Below are 21,908 nucleotides of genomic sequence, written 5' to 3' on the forward strand. Positions count from 1 at the left end.
TGGTAGCTGTGTGTGAGACAGCCTTCCTGATGTCCTGACATAGAAATGCCCCCTAGGGTACATGGCTCCTCCAAGCCCTTCTTCCTGCACTGGTAAAAGTGGCCTGCTTTGCCAGACACAGTATCTGTGCAGCTGTCTGTCTACTTGTTTGACTGTCCTACTAAAGGGTAAGCCCTTTGAGGACTGTGGCCACATCATTCACTTTTCACTGCTCCAAGAGGTGTGATATCCAGCAGTTTCCCAATAAATATTCTAATGCATCAATGTACAAACTAGTGAGTGAATCAGTATCAGACTCTTGTTCAGCCTCCTTTAAAAATGTTAATGAGATCTACATTTTTAAAAAGAAAAAGGATAAACAGCATATGTGTAATTACTAGTGCATCTTTGCAGAGGTTAAAGCGTCTGCCTCAAATGCGGGAGACCGGGGTTTGATCCCTGGGTCAGGAAGATCCTTTGGAGAAGGAAATGGCAACCCACTCCAGTATTCTTGCCTGGAGAATCCCATGAGGGAGGAGCCTGGTGGGCTACAGTCCATGGGGTCACAAAGAGTCGGACACGACTGATCGACTTAACTTTCAACTTTCAACTTAACTTTTAAAAAAGAGGATACTTACCGAAAAAGTCAACTGCCTGCCCTTTGTGCTTTTGTCATGTATCTGTAAAGGAAAGGTCAGTGAAAAATTGCTTCAGATTTCATTTACTTTTCAGAATGTATTAATTCCTTTTTAAAAGAAATTGAAACATCATACCTGTTATCATTACTTCCACAGTCAAGAAATATAGTATGAATTTACCACTAGGTATCAGAACTCCAGAACTTACAGGAAAAACGAAATGATTATATTACAGTGAGAACGGTGATGATTTTAAGACACATGCATCAATCACATTCTATAGCAAATTCCACATACCTTAGCTTTATAAACATGAGTTTTGAGAGATCAGCTATATTACATACATAAGATATGACTACATTTAGTCAAATTACACCATGCACAATTTGCATTGCAATAGGTGCCTGAATCAAAAAATAATCTCTAAATGGTGTGACCACATAACAAGTTTCCAAGAAGAAATGGTACCAAAGATGTAACTTGCAACTGTGGGAAGTGCAGGCATAAAGATCACCTAGAGAGCTTTTCCAAACTATCTTCCCTCTTCCGACTCTCTTGCTGCCTTTGAGCTTGTTTTTCCCCCTTCAATGACCAACTAAGAGGGCATGGCCTCCCAGTTGAGAATCACTTCTAGACTGAGCCACAGTTACTGACTGGGTCCTATACTTCCCATACACTGTGGAGAAAGCAACACACATATAAGGATTACTTAAGTTTTTCGAGCATGGCTGGTTTTAGTGAAGGTAAATAATTCTAACTGAAAAACCAATTTGACTAGTTGGCCGTGACTGCCTGAAATAAGAAAGATTTGAAGATCGTTTTTGGTCTCAAATACAGATGCAATGACTGCTGAGGTGGAGGTGGGTAGGGCTGAATGCTATCTCCTCTTCTAGATCAGCTTGAAAAGTTCAATCAAGTAGAAATCAGATTACAGGCTCTGTAACAGCAAATGCTTTGGATTTCTTAAAGAAACAATGTACCCTGGAAGGTGAGATGGCAGAAGCAGAACAACATATGCTTTTAATGTGGGCCCTGCCAGTAATGAGGTATGTGACCTAAAGGTCTCCAGACCCATTTCCTCATCTTAACAGAAGAGCTCCTCACTGGTCAAATGTTAGTCACCCAGTCATGTCCAATTCTTGTGCAACCCCATGGACTGTAACCTTAGCCTGCCAGGCTCTTCTTTCCATAGAATTCTCCAATATTGGAATGGGTTGCCATTCTCCAGCGGATCTTCCTGACCCAGGGATCGAACCCGTCTCCTGCATTGTAGGCAAATCCTTTACCATCTGAGCTACCAGTGGAACTCCCTCACTGGCAAGGTGATCCATAAGATCTCTACCAAAAAGCCTAAAATTCCTTTTCCTATTTTTCCTTTTAGCTTCTAACCTGTAAGAGCTGGGGTGTTCTGAACTTTACATGTAAAGCTTCATCAACTCATGAAAATTGCAGCAATCAACTAAGGCTCACTTTTTAATTTTTATATTTTAAGCATAACTGTAAGTCTTAATTTAAATAGGTAGGGTGTGCACTGCATTTTATAGAGATGATAATGATAGTGACTTAGCTTGACATTTTAAAGAAATCCTCTCCCTTTCCCCAGGACCAAAATGTTTATATAAATATGTATGTATATATATATGACCATGGACTTCCCTGGTGGCTCAGACGGTAAAGCGTCTATCTACGATGTGGGAGACCTGGGTTCAATCCCTGGGTTGGGAAGACCCCTTGGAGAAGGAAATGGCAATCCGCTCTAGTACTAGTGCCTGGAAAATCCCATGGACAGGGGAGCCTGGTAGGCTACAGTCCATGGGGTCGCAAAGAGTCGAACACAACTGAGCGACTTCACGTTCAACCGAGACAGCAGATTAAAAGGCAGAGACACTACTTTGTCAACAAGGTACATCTAGTCAAGGCTATACTTTTTCCAGTGGTCATGTATGGGTATGAGAGTTGGACTATAAAGAAAGCTGAGAGCAGAATTGATGCTTTTGAACTATGGTGTTGGAGAAGACTCTTGAGTCCCTTGGACTGCAAGAAGATCCAATCAGTCCATCCTAAAGGAAATCAGTCCTGAATATTCATTGGAAGGACTTATGTTGAAGCTGAAACTCCAATACTTTGGCCACCTGATGCAAAGAGCTGACTCATTGGAAAAGACCCTGATGCTGGGAAAGATTGAGGGCAGGAGGATAAGGGGATGACAGAGGATGAGATGGTTGTATGGCATCACCAACTCAATGGACATGGGTTTGGATGGACTCTGGGAGTTGGTGATGGACAGGGAGGCCTGGCGTGCTGCAGTTCATGGGGTCGCAGAGTCGGACACGACTGAGCAACTGAACTGAACTATACAGTTTTATCTGTAATAGTGAAGTGAAGTCACTTAGTCATGTCCGACTCTTTGCGACCCCATGGACTGTAGCCTACAAGGCTCCTCTGTCCATGGAATTTTCCAGGCAAGAGTACTGGAGTGGGTTGCCATTTCCTTCTCCAATCTCTGTAACAGAAATAACCCAAATATTCAATAGCATGAATTTGATAAAATTATAACACGTTTTTAGTAGGCAACTATACAACTCATCTGGTCCCATCACTTCATGGGAAATAGATGGGGAAACAGTGTCAGACTTTATTTTTGGGGGCTCCAAAATCACTGCAGATGGTGACTGCAGCCATGAAATTAAAAGACGCTTACTCCTTGGAAGGAAAGTTATGACCAACTTAGATAGTATATTCAAAAGCAGAGACAATACTTTGCCAACAAAGGTCCGTCTAGTCAAGGCTATGGTTTTTCCAGTAGTCGTGTATGGATGTGAGAATTGGACTGTGAAGAAAGCTGAACACCGAAGAATTGATGCTTTTGAACTGTGGTGTTGGCGAAAACTCTTGAGAGTCCCTTGGACTGCAAGGAGATCCAACCAGTCCATTCTAAAGATCAGTCCTGGGTGTTCTTTGGAAGGAATTATGCTAAAGCTGAAACTCCAGTACTTTAGCCACCTCATGAAAAGAGTTGACTCATTGGAAAAGACTCTGATGCTGGGAGGGATTGGGGGCAGGAGGAAAAGGGGACAATGGAGGATGAGATGGCTGGGTGGCATCACCAACTCGATGGATGTGTTTTAGTTAACTCTGGGAGTTGGTGATGGACAGGGAGGACTGGCGTGCTGCAATTCATGGGATCGCAGAGTCGGACACAACTGAGTGACTGAACTGAACTGAACTGATACAACTATAGGAAATCACATATAAAAATATTTAATCATATGGGAAAATATGGGAAGTATATTTAGGATTTAAATCCTTAGTTATAAAAGTTGTGTGTATGTGCTTGAATAGAAAAGAATGTTAATAATTCTGCTTCTGAGTTGTGGACTAACTCAATATTCCCAAGGCCCAAGAAGTGGAGAGGCAGGAGAGTAAGGAATGATGGAGGCTGTGGAAAACTGAACCACTCAAGCCCTTTCAATAGCGTTCAATCTTTTTTTTTTTTCCCCTACATTATGAAAGCCAAAAACCAATTTGTCAGCTTATGGTTCCTGAATCTGGCTACTACTGTCTTCCTTGTGTTTTTATACTTTGCAAGTTTTCTACAGTAATTATATAATATTTCTGTAAGAACTTAAAAACTTGAAGGTAGTCATGTTGGTAAAATTCAGAAAAAGTCGTATATATTTCACTGATGGAAGAATATTTTGGCACTATTTTAGCAGCAGGCAACGAGGAGTGATTTTAAAAATTCTGTAATATTAATAATGAAAATATGAGTTTCACAAATTATTAATTAAAGGTAGAAAAAAAATCAATTTTCTTTTTTGAAGAGGATGTGTAAAGATTGGGCTTCCCAGGTGGTTCTAGTGGTAAAGAATCCACTTGCCAATGCAGGAGACACAAGAGACATGAGCTCAATCTCTGGGTTGGGAAGATCCCCTGGAGGAGGAAATGGCAACCCACTCCAATATTCTTGCCTGGAGAATCCCCATGGACAGAGCCTGGCAGGCTCCAGTCCACAGGGTCACAAAGTTGGATGCGACTGAGTACAAAAAGTAAGGTTATCCCAAAGTCATACAGCACAAAGACTGAGGTGCCCAGAAAGTATTGTGACACAAAGCCAACAGGAAAGGTTTGGCCAGTGCTTTCCAGGTGTACATAATAAGTATAGAAGCCTAAGCAATCTTGGTAACCAAAGCATAATACACACAATTCCAGGAATGAAAGCTAAATAAAATCTCACCTGAATGGGCAGGAGAATCTACATAGCTGGGGAAGCTGCACTCATAGCCAGGGAGAGAAGTCAGAGAGAAATTAGCCAGGTCCTGGATGCTGTTAAGGCTACCATCAGTAAAGTGAAGACAGCACAGGAAGCATTTAAGCTAGAGTTGATGACGATGGCCAGAATGATTCAGGACCAAGACGACCAAGACCAGGACCAACCGACTTCTCAACGAGCTGCTTTTAGAGAAGTCTGATCCATCTGCTCACACAGGAATGAAAAGTGATCCTGTGAGTGCCTGCACAGTGCTGTGCTTTCATCCACCTTGACATCCATGGGCGACAGACAGCATTTTCCCACCTTTATAATTGTAGACACAGGTTAACTAAACTAGTAAAGATATGGTAAAAAGTCCAACTGACTTTAAAGCCTGTGCAGGAGACATGCCCTTCCTGGGTCTTTAATCCAATCTTCATGCCTGTCATTAGGCTCATTGACCCTTCTCAGAATGGCCTGCACAGGCAAACTGGAGCACTGTGGTCAAAGTAATACTTATCTAAGCTAGGGTGTTAGTCACAAACCAGGTCAGAGTCTGAACAGTTAAGTATTTTCCCCACTTCTCCCTCATCACCATTTTAATAGAAACTTCCAGGTATCAAAAGTTGTGTTTCCATATACCAAAAACAAGGTACCAGGAATAGAAGAAAACAGTCTAATTTACACCTGCATAAGGAGAATAAAACACCTACGAATAAATTAACCAGGTGGTGAGACCTGTACCTTAAAAGAATTTGAAGACAACATAATTCAATGGGAAAATATACCTTGCTCATTGACTTGAAGAATTAACATTGTTAAAATGTTCATACTACCTCAGGCAATGTACAATCAATCCTTATCAAAATACCCATGGCATGTTTCACAGAACTAGAACAAAGAATCCTAAAATTTGTATGGAACTACAAAAGACCCAAATAGCCAAGACAACCTTGAGAAAGAAGAGAGCTGGAGGCATCATACTCCCTGATTTCAAAACATGCTGGGCCAGAAATAACCATGTATATATGGCCAATTAATCTATGACAAGAGGAAAGAATATATAATGGAGAAAAGACAATTTCTTCAATAAAGATATTGGGCTTAGCACATCTTTACTACTCAAAATAGGAACCAGTAAAATCAACACATTTTCGCCAATGAGAAATGTTTGTTTATTCTCGTAACATAAAAATTTGTGCTTTGGGATTCAACAAGCTCTTGGAAAGCGTTTTCTGCCTCCTGCTCATTGTGGAAGCATTTTCCCTGCAAAAAGTTATCAAGATGCTTGAAGAAGTGGTAGTTGGTTGGTGAATGGTCAAGTGAATATGGTGGATAAGGCAAAACATCACAGCCCAACTTGTTCAACTTTTGAAATGATGGCTGTACAACATGTGATCAGGCATTGTCCTGAAGAATTAGGCCTGTTCTGTTGACCAATGCTGGAGAAGGCAATGGCACCCCACTCCAGTACTCTTGCCTGGAAAATCCCATGGATGGAGGAGCCTGGTAGGCTGCAGTCCATGGGGTCACTGAGGGTCGGACATGACTGAGCAACTTCACTTTCACTTTTCACTTTCACGCATTGGAGAAGGAAATGGCAACCCACTCCAGTGTTCTTGCCTGGAGAATCCCAGGGACAGGGGAGCCTGGTGGGCTGCCATCTATGGGGTCACAGAGTCAGACACGACTGAAGTGACTCAGCAGCAGTTGACCAATGCTGGCTGCAGGCCTTGCAGCTTTTGGTGCACCTCATCGATTTGCTGAGCATACTTCTCAGATGTAATGTTTTCGCCAGGATTCAGAAAGCTGTAGTGAATCAGACCAGCAGCAGACCATCAGTGACCATGACCTTTTCCTGGTGCAAGTTAGGCTTTGGGAAGTGCTTTGGAGAGCTTCTCCTCAGTCTAACCACCGATCTGGTCATCATCAGTTGTATAAAATCCACTTTTCATTGCGCATTGCAATCTGAGAAATGGATTCATTGTTGTTGTATAGAGTAAAAGACAACACTTCAAAGTGACAATCTTTGATTTTCAGCCAGCTCAAGGCACCTACTTATCAAGCTTTTTAATCTTTCCAATTTGCTTCAAATGCCAAATGACCTTAGAACTGTCGTTCTCTGACAACTTCTAGTATAGCTGTAAGAGTATAGCTTTGATGATTGCTCTCATTTGGTCCTTGTCAACTTCTGATGGCCAGCCACTACACTCATCTTCAAGGCTCTTGTCTCATTTGCAAAGCTTCTTGAACCACCACTGCACTGTACATTTGTTAGCAGTTCCTGCGCCAAATGCATTGTTGATACTGAGTTGTCTCCACTGCTTTGTGATCCATTTTGAACTCAAATAAGAAAACTGCTCCAATTTGCTTTTTTTCTAACATCATTTTTATAGCCTAAAATACATATAAAATACATAGCAAGTAATGTCATTAGCAAAAAACATAAAGCAATGCTCATTAAAATGATGTATAACATTTAAGAATGTATTCTAATATTAAACAGCAAGATTCAACGATGCAAAACCACAATTACTTTTGTACCAACCTAATTTTTTAAAAAAGTGTTGGAGAGAATGAGGAGAAAAAGGAATACTTGTGCTACGTTGATGGGAATGTAATTGGTGAAAAGTGAACATCGCTCAATCATGTCAAACTCTTTGTGACCCCATGGACTGTAGTCCATGGAATTCTCCAGGCCAGAATACCGGAGCGGGTAGCCTCTCCCTTCTCCAGGGGATCTTCCCAACCCAGGGATGGAATCCAGGTCTCCCACATTGCAGGTAGACTCTTCACCAGCTGAGCCACAATGCAAGCCCAAGAATACTGGAGTGGGTAGCCTGTGCCTTCTCCAGGGGAACTTCCTGATCCAGGAACTGAGCCAGGGTCTACCTGCATTGCAGGTGGATTCTTTACCAACACTATCAGGGAAGCCCTGTAATTGGTGAAGACACTATAAAAAACAATAGGAAGTTCCTCCAAAAGTTAAAAATAGAACTACCATTATGATCCAGAAATCCTACTTCTGGTACTTATCTGAAGAAAACAAAAACACTAAACTTGAAAATATATATGCACCCCAATGTTCATTGCAGCATTATTTACAATAACCAAGATACAGAACCTAAGTGCCCATCAACAGATAATGGAAAAAGATGTGACATATATGTACAATGTAAATATACAATATTAACAAATTTAGCAGTAAAAAAGAATAAAATCTTGTCATTTATGACAACATGGAAGGATCTAAAGGGTATTTTGCTAAGTGAAATAAGACAGAGAAATATAATTATTCTATGATTTCACTTGTATGTGGAATCTAAAAAACAAAACAGAAAGACTCACAGATACAGAAAACAAACCAGTGGTTGCCAGAGGGAAAGGGGTGGGTGGGTTGGGAGTCAGGCAAAATCAGTGAAGGGGATTAAGAAGTAAAGACTCCTAGTTATAAAAGAAATTTAAGTCACTGGGATGTAATATGCAGCATAGGAAATATAGTCAATAGTATTGTAATAACTGTGGTGATGAACAGCAACTAGTTAACAAGGTGACCATTTGAAATGTAAGTAAGTATTGAATCACTGACACACACATGAAACTAACACAATACTGTCAATTATATTTCAATTAAAAAAAAAAAACCACAAGGGAATCACTGTGTAATAAATGACACTCTTAATGACGATTCCAAATTACCAACGTTACACTGTATTCAAAACATTTTATTTAAGTAATAAAGTACTTAATACACATTTGAAATATAGTACTCAAAAAGATTAAGCTTTTGTCAGCTGAAAGATTTCCTCACACATCTTGCTGAGCCTCATTCTTCAACAGTGCAGAACAGGCCCCTTCTATAGAAGAAACAGAGATATGCAAGCACAAACAACTTTAATGGTTCACGGTAATTAAGAAGGAAGCGTGAATCTCTGACTGAAAAATGAAAATAATTACAAGTGTATCTATACAGAAAATACAAGTTTTCAAGAGCTTAACATCAATTAGCTGCTGTCAAAATAGTTAAGGAAACCTAATATAAAAATGCTTAATAGTGGGGCACAACATATGACAAAGAGGGAAGACAAACCAAGAGAATGAACGAAGGAAGGCGAGATGTAAATATCAGAAGTGTTTTTACGAACAGGGATTCAGATCAGAGAAAACAAACACAAATTTGTCTAGGATATGACCAATGAGATAACAGAAAGCAACCAAAAGTCAGTTATAAATCAAAAATGACAACCAAAATCCCAGGGAGTCTTAAATTATTTAATCCAGACATTATCTAACCCCTCAGAATTGCTTAGTGCTAAATATGTTGTTCATCATTCTCCATTAGAATGAAATGCAAAACAAACACATTACTGGTTGAATAGAGTGTTTCAGAGCTAATTCACCCTTTGAAGGTCAGGATCAGCAGTATTATTGTGTTAACACAATACATTTCTTAATATGGAAAAATAACATTGCAAAGAAGAAATTAAAGTAAACTTTATTTTGAAACAATCAGCCAAATTTCAAACTTCAAATAAATGGACCTTAAAATGTTCCTGAACTTCAGACTGTCCATATTCTAACCTAATGGTTACCAAAAGGGACAAAGCTGCCAAGTCTCAACAGTAACACCCTCCCCATGTTTTCAATATTATAAGTACATTAAATTTCTAGAAAGACTTATTAAAGAATTCTACTTCTTAGAAAAATGTTTTTAAATGATCCAATCTACCTTGCTGATTCACAAATAAGAACACTCAGACCACAGTAACCTCCCCAGGTCTCCCCATTCTCGGCTGATGTCCTGTGCACTACTTTGCAGCCCTGGCAGTCCTGGGATCATGAGCGGGCCCTTTTCATTGCTACCATTAAACTTACTGTCACAACCTTTTGTATCATCTGGACAAACTCAGTTTGAAATCAAGTAATTACCAACTTCTGCCCTCCCAGAAACCTAAACATGAAAAACAATTTATGAAGAAAGAAATTAAGACCTATGAAAAAATTATGTTAAGGATATATGTTAAGGTCTACCAGAAAGACTGCATTCTAAGTCACTTATATTTGACTAAAAATTTGTTAGTCTGGTGAGACCTCCTAAGAAATACTGAAATTAAAATATGTTAGAGAAAATGTTCTACACGGTTAGATACATATGCTATTAACAGTTATAAGCTGATTATTAATAAGCAAGTATATACAATAAAATATCATGAGCCCAATGTTGATTTTCACCAAAAAACGGTAATGTGAAGATTCAAATCATGATTTCCTGATTAAAAGACTTTTTTTCTTTTTAGAAAAGGGGGATAAAAATGTAGGAATAGTCATCCAAGTAAATTATAAGTAACTAAAACACAACTGTAGAAAGCAAAAGTATTTTAACACCTATGGTGGCACATTTAGACCAGGTAAACTATTTTCATTATAATAAGACCAGAATAAATTATTTGACAATATTATCTGCTTACTAAACAAAGGCAAATATTTTTGCTGGTGGCAGGTGTGGACTTTTTTTCATCAAAGAACATTAAAAGTGAGAGACGTAAAGATACCACTTGCAGATGTAACCAAGAGTTCTGATGCCGTCTCATTAATCTTTGATATCTGATGGCATGAATAGTGACTTCCCAGGTGCTGCCGGGGGTAAACAATCTGCCTGCCGATGCAGGAGATGCGAGAGATGTGGGTTCTATCCTTGGGTCCGGAAGATCCCCTGGAGGAGGAAAATGGCAACCCACTCCAGTATTCTTGAGAGGAGAATCCCATGGACAGAGGATCCTGGTGGGCACAGTCCATGGGGTTGCAAAGAGTAGGACATGACTGAGCATCTGAGCACAATGTGAATAGAAAGACATGATGAATCAACACATATGCTAGTTTTAAAAAGAAAAATTCTTTAAAGCAATCTCAGCACTCAGCACCTAAATGGTAAATACAGAATGAATTCCTAATCTGGCAAACAATATATATATATTAAGTTAAGTAACTCTTTGGGTTAAGAAAAATACTCATGAAAATAAAGGTTTCCAATAATTTTTTTCTCCTGAAGACTCTGGCCCTTTTCACTCTTCTCACATTTTAGGTGTGCTATGAATGTGTATGTATATGTGTGTTTGGTACACATACACATTTAAATACATGTATATTAATTCAAGGGAAAAAAGTATATGAATGAGTCTGCTGCTGCTGCTTGCTGCTCCTGTTGCTACGTCACTTCAGTCATGTCTGACTCTGTGTGACTCCATAGACGGCAGCCCACTAGGCCCCCCCGTCCCTGGGATTCTCCAGGCAAGAACACTGGAGTGGGTTGCCATTTCCTTCTCCAATGCATGAAAGGGAAGTCGCTCAGTCGTGTCCGACTCTTCGCGACCCCATGGACTGCAGCCTACCAGGCTCCTCCGTCCGTGGGATTTTGCAGGCAAGAGTACTGGAGTGGGGTGCCATCGCCCTCTGTGATGAATGAGTCTACCTATTTGTAAAAACGTGACTGATGAAAACAGTGCAATCACTAGGTTATCACACTGTGGGAGTTCAGTTGTCAAGAGGGAGCAACTCAAAGGACATCACACAATCTATAAACCAGCTGGAAGGAGCCATCCAGACTTTGCCCTGCCGAACCCTTTCTGGGCGATGATTAGACAAGTCCTCATAGATGATATACTGTGTGCAGAAGCGCTGATCAGAATCAGGTTTGGCATGGTACGCGACTGTATTGATGGTTTGAGTCACATCACTGTCTGGCTTGGGCTTTCTAATGAGGATCTGGCCCCCACCGGCAGCGACAAGCTTAATAAGGTTGTCCTTTGGATGGTGTTTGAAGGTTCCCCCCAAATAGAAGTAACATCCATCAAACAGCTTTGGCAACTGAAAAAACAAACAAAAAAAGCTCAGTAAAAGCAGACAAAAATATTTAAAAACACTGCACATGAAATAAGGGAAATAAAAAGTCACAAGCAGTTAAGAAGTTATTTAATGAGGTGCAAGGACAAGACACACTTCAAGAACTCTCTGGGTTAAGTAACTCTTTGGGTTAAGAAAAATACTCATGAAAATAAAGGTTTCCAATAATTTTTTTCTCCTGAAGACTCTGGCCCTTTTCACTCTTCTCACATTTTAGGTGTGCTATGAATGTGTGTGTATATGTGTGTTTGGTACACATACACATTTAAAATCTGTCCCTCAAACTTCTTGTATCAGAATCTTTATTCATACTTGGTAGGACTTAAAGTCTCAAGAATTCCTTCCTACCATATCTAAAATATGCTTTGGGTATACCAAGCTAAACTTAACTGTAAGTCTAACAGCTTGTCCATGGAGCTTTCCAGCTCTGCCCATCCACATTCAGATCCCTATATACTACCAACCCAGGTTCCCCCAGGGCAGCACGTGGGAGGGTGGCCTCCGGGGTTCTAGAAACATTTTCCTTAGAGCACAACACATTAGAAAGCCAGGGCCAGAGAGCCACTTAGCTATAAACACATTTCTGTGTGCTTTATAGAAAAAGCTTCACAAGTCCCTTCTACAAAAATTCTTCTTCAACATTTTTAATACACTTGTACGTCAACAGAAAAATGGAATTTTGTTCATTAAAATCTCAATATGTGGTAATAAAGACATGGTTAACTAAACCTGAGCATCAGCTGTCTTCTCTCAAACTACTTGCATCTAAGACTTCCCTCAGACTCTGAAAGGTTTATGGTAATGTTTGAAATGCCCAAAATGCAGTAACCATATGAAATTATTACCTTCTGGATTTTACTGCTCATTGTTATCATCTCTCAGAATCAAGCACTTGAAATGAGCACAATTAAAATTTTAACCAGGGGTTTTCCTGGTGGCTCAGTGGTAAAGAATCCGTCTGCCAAGGCAGGAGACATGGGTTTGATCACTGATTGGGAAAGATCCCACACGCTGTGGAGCAAATAAGCCAGTGTGCCACAACTACTGAGCCTGGGCTCTGGAGCCCGGGAGCAGCAACTACTGCATCCCGCATGCCCTAGAGCCTGTGGTCCACACAAGAGAAGCCACCACAGTGAGAAGCCCAAGCACAACTACAGAGTGTAGCCCCCTGCTGGCTGCAACTAGAGAAAAGCCTGTATAACAATGAAGAACCAATACAGCCAATAAATACATAATTAAAAAAAATTTTAATCAGTCACCTGTACTTGTTAAAAGGGCAGGAGAAGTTTTTCCTCATGGTAATAACAGTATTAATTTATGATAAGAACAATGAAAGCAGAATCAAAAGGAAAATACCAGCTGTTCTCTGTTGAGCCTGCTTTTCTGTGGTCCTTCAGGAATTTCATACTTTTCTTCCTGTTCACATTCTTTGCTTTGTAGACATGCTTTCACCCCTGGCAAAAACAAAGGATAAAAGCAAAATAAATATCAAGTGAAAAGTATTTCTTTCACATTGAAATGAAGCCATTTACCTAAGCCGTTTTTCCTCTTCATGGTTAAGTATTGCTCTGAAACAGAAAAAGAAACCTAACTTACGCCAAAACAAAAGGTAGTAAAACTGATCTTTCCTTCACAAGACTAAGCAATGAGGCAGTACTGAATATAAATTGAGTTTTCTTTGTAAAAAACCTAAATCAATACATTATTCCACGTACAAAGTAAAAATCTAAATTTTAGTTTATGGCCATTATCAAAATTAGAGTGAATAAAAAGTCCCACGAAGTTCAGCTCACAATGATCTGACCCCAAGATCTAACCATCTGCCCCACTCATCCTGGCAATCCCATGTCTAACCTCCTGTTAGACTATAAGTGATCTGACATTCAGCAAAGTACCTGAGTCCAGAACACCTCATTTAAGCTGGCCACCTAACAGGGGCTCTATAGCACTTGTTAAAATAAACAGTAAAGCAGAGTCTGCGACATGTTTGGAATTGACAGGTACACACTGCAGTCACCAAGGGACGACTGGTGAGTACTTCAAATGCCTTAGAGCTGCTTCAAGGAAATCAGTCCTGAATATTCATTGGAGGGACCGATGCTGAAGCTGAAACTCCAATATTTTGGCCACCTGATGCAAAGAAATGACTCACTGGAAAAGACCCTGATGCTGGGAAAGATTGAAGGCAGGGGGAGAAGGGGATGACAGAGCATGAGATGGTCAGATGGCATCACTGACTCGATAGACGTGGGTTTAGGCAAGCCCCGGGAGTTGGTGATGGACAGGGAAGCCCGAAGTGCTGCAGTCCACGGGGTAGCAAAGAGTCAGACATGACTGAGCAACTGAACTGAACTGAACTGAACTGACAGCTGCTTCAGTTGAGATGTTCCAAGATATTATATAGTATAACAAAAGTCAGAATATTTTAATGACTGAATACTCCATCTCTTCAAAAGCATAGCTTTGTCAAGGGACTGAATTTTTCTTAACTTGGAGCTATGAATACATATCACAATTCAACGTTCAACGCTGGCATATCTGTAATTCTCTATCACGTGATTCTTAATTTTCTGCTAGTTTTGCCTGTGTTTTGGGGTCCCTTTCCCCCAGTGTTTTCAATACAAGAATCCTATTTAGCTAAGTCTGCTATGCTGAATCTTATTCTGATCAATAACTTATAAATATGATAGTTTATAGAAACTTTTTTTTGTATGTAATTAAAAACTATATTTTAAAAATATAATTTTAATAACCACTCACAGGGTATAAAAAACTATCTTTCCAATGAAGCTAATACTAAACTATCAATTTTACCATTTATTAAAAAATGAATTTCAAAATAAAAATTATGACTAGGTCAAAATCATACCAGAAACACTGACAGTGTGCTTACATGATATAGTATATTAAATATCAACACAAAAAACATTACCAATATAACCAAATAACTGACTTACCTCAGACTTATTATTTCACATATAAATTATTCCTTTTACTTTATGTCACTTAAATATGTAGCCCCCTTCTCCTAATGATATTTGCAGAGCATTTATACTGGTTTAGATGAACTGTACATGCCGGTACATAAAGCCAAGAAGTTAACACTGAATACCCTTATGACGTCTAACTGTAACAAGTAAACAGCTAATGTATAACTACAAAAATAAATAAATACACTGTGCCTATGCTGGCTGCTTACCAACCTTATGGGTTTATGTGACTGGTTATTTAAACTATCAAAAAATCATACTAAAATTATTTTAATTGACCCAAGGGATTTGCCAGCATTAGTCAATTAACAGAATATAGCATTAACAGATAGCAGAATGAGACAAGCATGGCATCAAGAGAAATGAGACAGCAGACACCAAGAGGGCAGCTTTTTCAGTGTAAATATGCCTCAAATCATAAAACTTCCAGCCTTATAGTAATTGTTCAGTAAATTTCTGTAAAGGTAGTCAGAAAAATCCAAGGCTCTAATTATAACTGTTGAGCTAAATGAAGAATGCATTCCTCTGATATTCTCTTATTACAAAGAGAAACATTTTGCCAACTCTCTCTGCCACTTAATATCAACTAAAGAAGGAAAATATAGTTCCCCAATGGCACCCCACTCCAGTACTTTTGCCTGGAAAATCCCATGGACGGAGGAGCCTGGTAGGCTGCAGTCCATGGGGTCGCTAGAGTCGGACACGACTGAGCGACTTCACTTTCACTTTTCACTTTCATGCATTGGAGAAGGGAATGGCGACCCACTCCAGTGTTCTTGCCTGGAGAATCCCAGGGATGGGAAACCTGGTGGGCTGCTGTCTATGGGTCGCACAGAGTCGGACATGACTGAAGCGACTTAGCGGCAGCAGCAGCAACCCCGCCCTGCCCAAAAACTAAGGAACAGTTTCCAGTTCTATGATAACATGGTAGAATTACTGCTGCACAGAAAACGTGGAGAATTTTTTGAACCCTGGGTGAGAATAATGCCTACAAGGGCCTTGCAAATTACATAATCATGTTGGGTATCTCGTCTTAAGTGGTCGGAAGTTATGGAGACTGTAATGGTCATATGCACATCTTAAAGACACAGAAATTAAATGATTATGATGAACTAAATCATATAAATTGTACCTGTTTTGGACTTAAGACTACCAATTTGAAACTCCTGATGCTTCATCTAATCAAATTGTTCATTTCACAGGTAAAGGAAAGTTAAATTCTTTAAGTGACATAAGTGAGATAAAAACTCAGATATCTTCCAACTCCTAGATCAGTTTTTTCCTATCTTTATTTTATTAAAAAAATAAAGCATTGTAGGAAATGCCAGGTACTCTCTACTCAGATTTAACATATTATACCTCTCTTAAAATAAATGGCCAAACCACTAAACAGATGACTAAATAGGAGGATCCCTATTTTTAAGAGATTGCTGCTAAGTCGCTTCAGTCGTGTCCGACTCTGTGCAACCCCATAGACAGCAGCCCACCAGGCTCCCCCGTCCCTGAGATTCTCCAGGCAAGAACAGGGGAATGGGTTGCCATTTCCTTCTCCAATGCATGAAAGTGAAAGTAAAGTCACTCAGTCACTCTTCGTGACCCCATGGACTGCAGCCCACCAGGCTCCTCCATCCATGCGATTTTTCAGGCAAGAGTACTGGAGTGGGGTGCCATTGCCTTCTCCGTTTTAAGAGATTAGCCGTGTACCAAAACGTCAAAAACTGCTGACTACCTGGGAGTTTGGGAGCAGGGAGAATATGCATTTGCCTTTGTCTTCAGTGAATCAATGAGTTTGTTTAATTTGAAACCGAAGCTGCCACTCTCTCATTTGTACCCTTTGAGTTTCAGAATAGTCTCCAATGTGTCAGTAGACAATTATAATTACACTTCATATCAACTTCCTAGTTGACTTTTTTTTGCAATAAACCAATTGAACAGATTTACTACAACATGAAAAGAAGACTTTAAACTTTCAGAAACTTAAATGGTGATATTTATCTAATCCAATTTCATTTATCCAAACCAATGAAATGGATGAATCTACAAGCCAAAATACTATTTAAAATTACTACTTTAACAAACCTAAATAGATAATCATTAAGGTAATTATTATTAAGATTAAGGTAATTATTAATAATAGAGAATAATCAAAGTTTTAATTACTCAATACTATGTTAGTTAACCAAACTGCAACAAGAATTATTAAATCTATTTTCCATATTAAACAATCAGAACTTTCAAAATATTCCTAGTCATAAACTCACCTAAAGTAATAATATATACTGTAATCCTTAATCTCTATAAAGACTTTAAAACAGGCCATTTTCACCAATTTAACATTTCCTTACTGTAGAGCAGAGAGACAATACTTAATATCCTATGATAAACCACAATGGGGAAGAATATTTTAAAAAAGGATGCATATATACATATAACTGAATCACTTAGCTGTAAAGCAGTAATTAGCACAGTGTAAACCAATTATACTGCAATAAAACTACTTTCTAAAACTGAAACAAATTATATTTTGTATTTGTACTTAATAAAGTCTATATTATTTCATCATCTGCATAGTTCAGCAGAAATAAAAATCTATGCAAGATCACTGCTTAACTTTCTCAGCTAAACAGGAGGATCTGAATCCAAACTGAAATGACTTTACACGAGTAACTTATATTGCTTATATAAACACAGATTTCTGAATATGCCAGAAAGATACATACTTTAAAATGTGTCAAGCCACTACCCTTGTAAAAGTATGCTTTATAACATCTTTACTTGTCACATGTAGTATTTTAAGATTGTGACCAAAGCTATCATTTTGCAGAGACATAGGAATAAACTAGCTGTCTTACTAAAACGCAGAGATTCTTTTCAGTTCAGATGTATTCCTGATCATGTCTACCATTTCAGGTAAGCTTTCCTTGTGCCCTGATTTTATTACTTTTTGATACAGAGGTAAGCAGCCCAATTCCCAAACTACTGCTTAACTCAAAGTCATTAACTCTTAACTAATTAAGGCAGCTCCGGCTACCTAAGAAACCTCTGGAACCTGCATACTAATGCAGCTTATGAATTCTGGGATATGATTTTTTTTAAAAAAAGAGTCTTGTACCATCCAAAAATGTACTTCTTTATTTTAAATCTCCAGTAACCACTCTTGCCTCCTACTTCATAAAACCATACATATCTATGGATGTGTATTTTCATTTTAGCTACATAAACCACTGATGATGTTCATTAATTTCTATTAAGCTTAGTCACTTTTCCTAGTTTTAGAAGGAGAAAAAGGATTACATAAATGGGAGTAGGTTCCTGAATCCACAGCTACACACAAATGATTATAGAATTTAATGAAGACAGAATAAAGCTTTAAAATGGAAATCTGTCAAATGCTCCAAATTCCAAATGTCCAAAGGGGAAATGATCCCTCGATGAAGCCACAGAACATGCTCACTCTCTTCAAAAGCCAGAGCAATAAACAAACTCTTATTTTAAAGAACTGTTATTCTTCTGGAGCCAGTGGCTATTTGCATTGACAATTAGAATTAAATATTACTCTCAGCCAAGGCTAAATGGTATTCTAAAAAAAATAAAATGAAAATACAGAATCAAAAATTTTATGTCAAAATCAAAAATCCTAATAAATATGTCATTAGATCCAAACTAGGCACTAATATAACTCAAGAAAACTGTATATTAGTAAATTTCCTTTCTGATTCTATTAAAAATGAACACCGAAGTTGTAAAAACAAAACAAAATAAAAAATTATTTTTTAGATGCTAGTGGGCCTTTTAGTCAAATAGGCTATCTTATCACTAAATTTTAGACAAAAGGAAATTGTTTTTAAGAGGAAACTTTCTACAACAATGAGAAAAATGGGAAAACAACTTTTATTCTCACTGTAATTTTTAAAAAATTGGATGGCAAGTAAAAGAGCTAAAACCAATATTATGAAATTCCACAGTGAGGATGGAAGGACAATAAAATGAAGGCTGAAAACATAAAAGGTAAATGCTCCTCTCATGCCATCATAAACATTTGGATTTAGAAATCAACTGTCACAAATCATTACATTTTGCACTTTCATATAAATATCATTGAACAATTATTTATTTTTGGCTACATTTTAAGCCAATATTCTAATTACAAGCATGAAAGTGAAAATGAAGTCGCTCAGTCGTGTGTGACTCTTTGTGACCCCGTGGACTGTAACCTACCAGGCTCCTCCGTCCATGGGATTCTCCAGGCAAGAATGCTGGAGTGGGTTGCCATTTCCTTCTCCAGGGGATCTTCCCGACCCAGGGATTGAACCTGGGTGTCCCGCCTTGCAGGCGGACACTTTAACCTCTGAGCCACCAGGGAATTACCAGCATATTTATACATAAAAATATATTTCTTCATAAGACAGTGTGCTAAGTTTATTTATTTTACTTAATGCATATTGAGAAGCAGGTCAACTTCTATCACAAAAGTATATTACTGTATGATAAAATTTGCTTAGGCAAAATTTGGTATCAATTCTAAAACCTTGTATTATGAATAATAATATCAAATCAATCCTTCTCTTTATAAATGTGGTTAACGAACAAAGTCAGTCTAACGTTCAAAAATTTTCCTAATAAAATACTTTAAAAACTCATACTTGGTGCTCTTTTTTCATTGTATATTTAACACAAATTATTTATGTAAGATTTCTATGTTCATTGGACAATAACCATATTAAATTGTATCTGGCTAGATCTGCATAACAGGTATACACAATTCATTGCATCAGATTCAAACAATATACACACAGAGGTTCTAATTTCCCTGATTAAGAATGAAACCATTAACTCCTCAATAAATTTTGAGAAAAGATCAAAAAGAAGATCTAATTGTTATTAGAATTTAAGAATTCGAATTTCTTCCTAAAACACTTGAGACATATATTGATGTTAAAACTGTTATAAACAAATAGACCTCTACCAAATCCAATCCATGACTGTTTACTTCCTTCGCCTGTACGTATTCACACATTTATGTAATATTGACAGAAAAGATATAAATGTTTTATGCTCTTTAAAAAGTTTAAACAAATTTGTTTTTCATATTTCAGACCTAAGTTATCATATAAAAATATAAATTTTTTTCAGAAAATATCTTTAAGCATTTCAGAAATTTCTTAATCCTCTAACACTCCAGTTATTCCCCCCTATTTCTTGTTATAAGAAATAACAATAGAAATCATGTTTTTTTCCTTCTCAATTACTTGCTTGGGTAGCTCAGAAATAGGACTATTAGTATAGTAACAGATGTTATTATTTTTTTTTCTTAAACAATCTTTGGTAAAATATTTCTGTAAGCATGAAGTTGTCTAACTAATCTTAGTTGACAGAAATGCTTTGGTATATTTATTTTTTGGTAATTAGCAAAATATGAATAAAATTTTTCTTTATTTTAAAAATTCCACAGCACTCTCAATATCCATTTAAAGAAAATTTTAATTGAAAAACATGTTCATTAATCTGATTATGAAGTTATTTGTAAAATGATGATGTAGTGATTGTCTTTCAGGTTCCATCTTCCACATCTAAAACAAAAACAAAGCAACACTGTATGTGGCCCTTCCTCTCCTCACAGATGAAAGTCCAGAGTAAAATGTTTGGCACATTCCCACACCAATTTCCTTAGGTGCTAAGGTCTTTCAAAACTTCTACATTTTATTTCAACTCAGATGATAGTGGGGAAGAGATTATGAAAGAAAAGATGACAGTCATCTGCTCTCCCTTTCACAATGAGACGAGAAATGAAGAGGCAGAATTCAATTTTTTTTCAAAAAAAAAAAAAGGTTAGGCTAGAGGAGATTTGAAAGCAGTGTACTGAAAAGAACAGTGCAGTAAAATACATTTTCTCTTTCTGAAGGTTAGTTTACATCTTTAGGATGCAGTTCCATCTTCTTCATTCTCTAAGAGATGAATACAATTTATACATCTTCTATTTTTCATTCTAGCCACCTCTTTAATTACCAAAATCACCCTGTACAGGGATGGTTATTAGTTTCCTGTGAGGAATCGGCACCAAAACTAGGACTAAAGTAGAATCTCAGGCACAAACTCAATCTTGAAGAAGGAATTTTCCTATCTATGCCTCCTGTTTCTATAAAATAAGTACCATCCAATAAAATATCTGTAAAATAAACATGATGAGAGAGAATGCCTGATACAATAGCATAATTATGGCCTATTCTTAGAATGTTCATGCACAGTTCATTAACTATGACCCTGTAAGATGCTCCATATATATAAAATAGAAAAATAAGAGATATTAACCAGTTAAGAGAAAAATACATTTAAACAGAAAACTTCCAGTTAAATTTGGATCCAAGGAATCCAGACTGTTTTATATAATTATTTTTGTTAATTTATTTAAATTTAATTTTTTAAGTAAGTCAATTCCCTATAGAGCAAGTTTACATGAAACTTCGTCTTCAGTCTACTTGGTTTATGGAAAATACTGAAAAAGTTAATACTAAACATTCTACAGAGTTCAGCCAGTAAAGATTTTGTCTTTCAGGCAAGTTAGTGAATATCTCAAACACAAAATTTAGTTTTAATAACTCATAGATCTTTGTGATTAGTTTTGAAAGCTTTGGCCCATCATATCATTCCTTAATATAGATGATTTTCAAGTAATTTTGAATCCCTCTGAACATGTTTTTAAAAATCACACTAAGTTGCCTGACATTAAGAACAACACAAAATAATAGAAAAATATATTAGGATAGAAAGTGTTCTTGCAACTATTTCTTGCAACTAAACCCAGCAACTATTTATATTCATTGTCTCAAACCCTGAACCTATTCCTCTTTGTATTTTGAATTAGAAAATATGGGGATGTGAAATTCAGTAAGAGATTCCATCCACCTTTTATCCTAAAAGAACCATTGATATTAAGAGTATGTTATTCACTACTGTGACAATCACCAAATAGCACACTATTAAGTCAGCTTGAGTCCATTAGTGATTCTATAAAAATGACATGGCCAAGCCATTAAAATGACAAAACTTCCATTTCTTAAAGAAGGCAGATTTTATGGAAATGAATACTGTAGTCTGTATATGTAACAAGATGCAAGTTCAGCAAATTCACAAGAACTAGACTTACAGGGT

At 37.6% G+C, this 21,908-nt stretch overlaps 1 protein-coding gene across 1 annotated transcript in view; it reads right to left on the reverse strand.

The window, feature by feature from the left end:
- Positions 1 to 8,573: 8,573 nt before the first annotated feature.
- The window catches only part of BARD1 (BRCA1 associated RING domain 1), a 100,468-nt gene continuing 87,133 nt past the window's right edge, over positions 8,574 to 21,908 (reverse strand). Inside the window, exons 10-11 of the mRNA XM_061384050.1 lie at positions 13,126 to 13,223; positions 8,574 to 11,733 (exon numbers count right to left, since the gene is read on the reverse strand). Of these exons, the coding sequence (XP_061240034.1) occupies positions 11,401 to 11,733; positions 13,126 to 13,223 (431 nt within the window). The 3' untranslated portion in view covers positions 8,574 to 11,400. The remainder of the gene's footprint in view (positions 11,734 to 13,125; positions 13,224 to 21,908) is intronic.

The sequence above is a fragment of the Bos javanicus genome, chromosome 2 (assembly GCF_032452875.1).
Source record: "Bos javanicus breed banteng chromosome 2, ARS-OSU_banteng_1.0, whole genome shotgun sequence".
Lineage (NCBI taxonomy): Eukaryota > Metazoa > Chordata > Mammalia > Artiodactyla > Bovidae > Bos > Bos javanicus.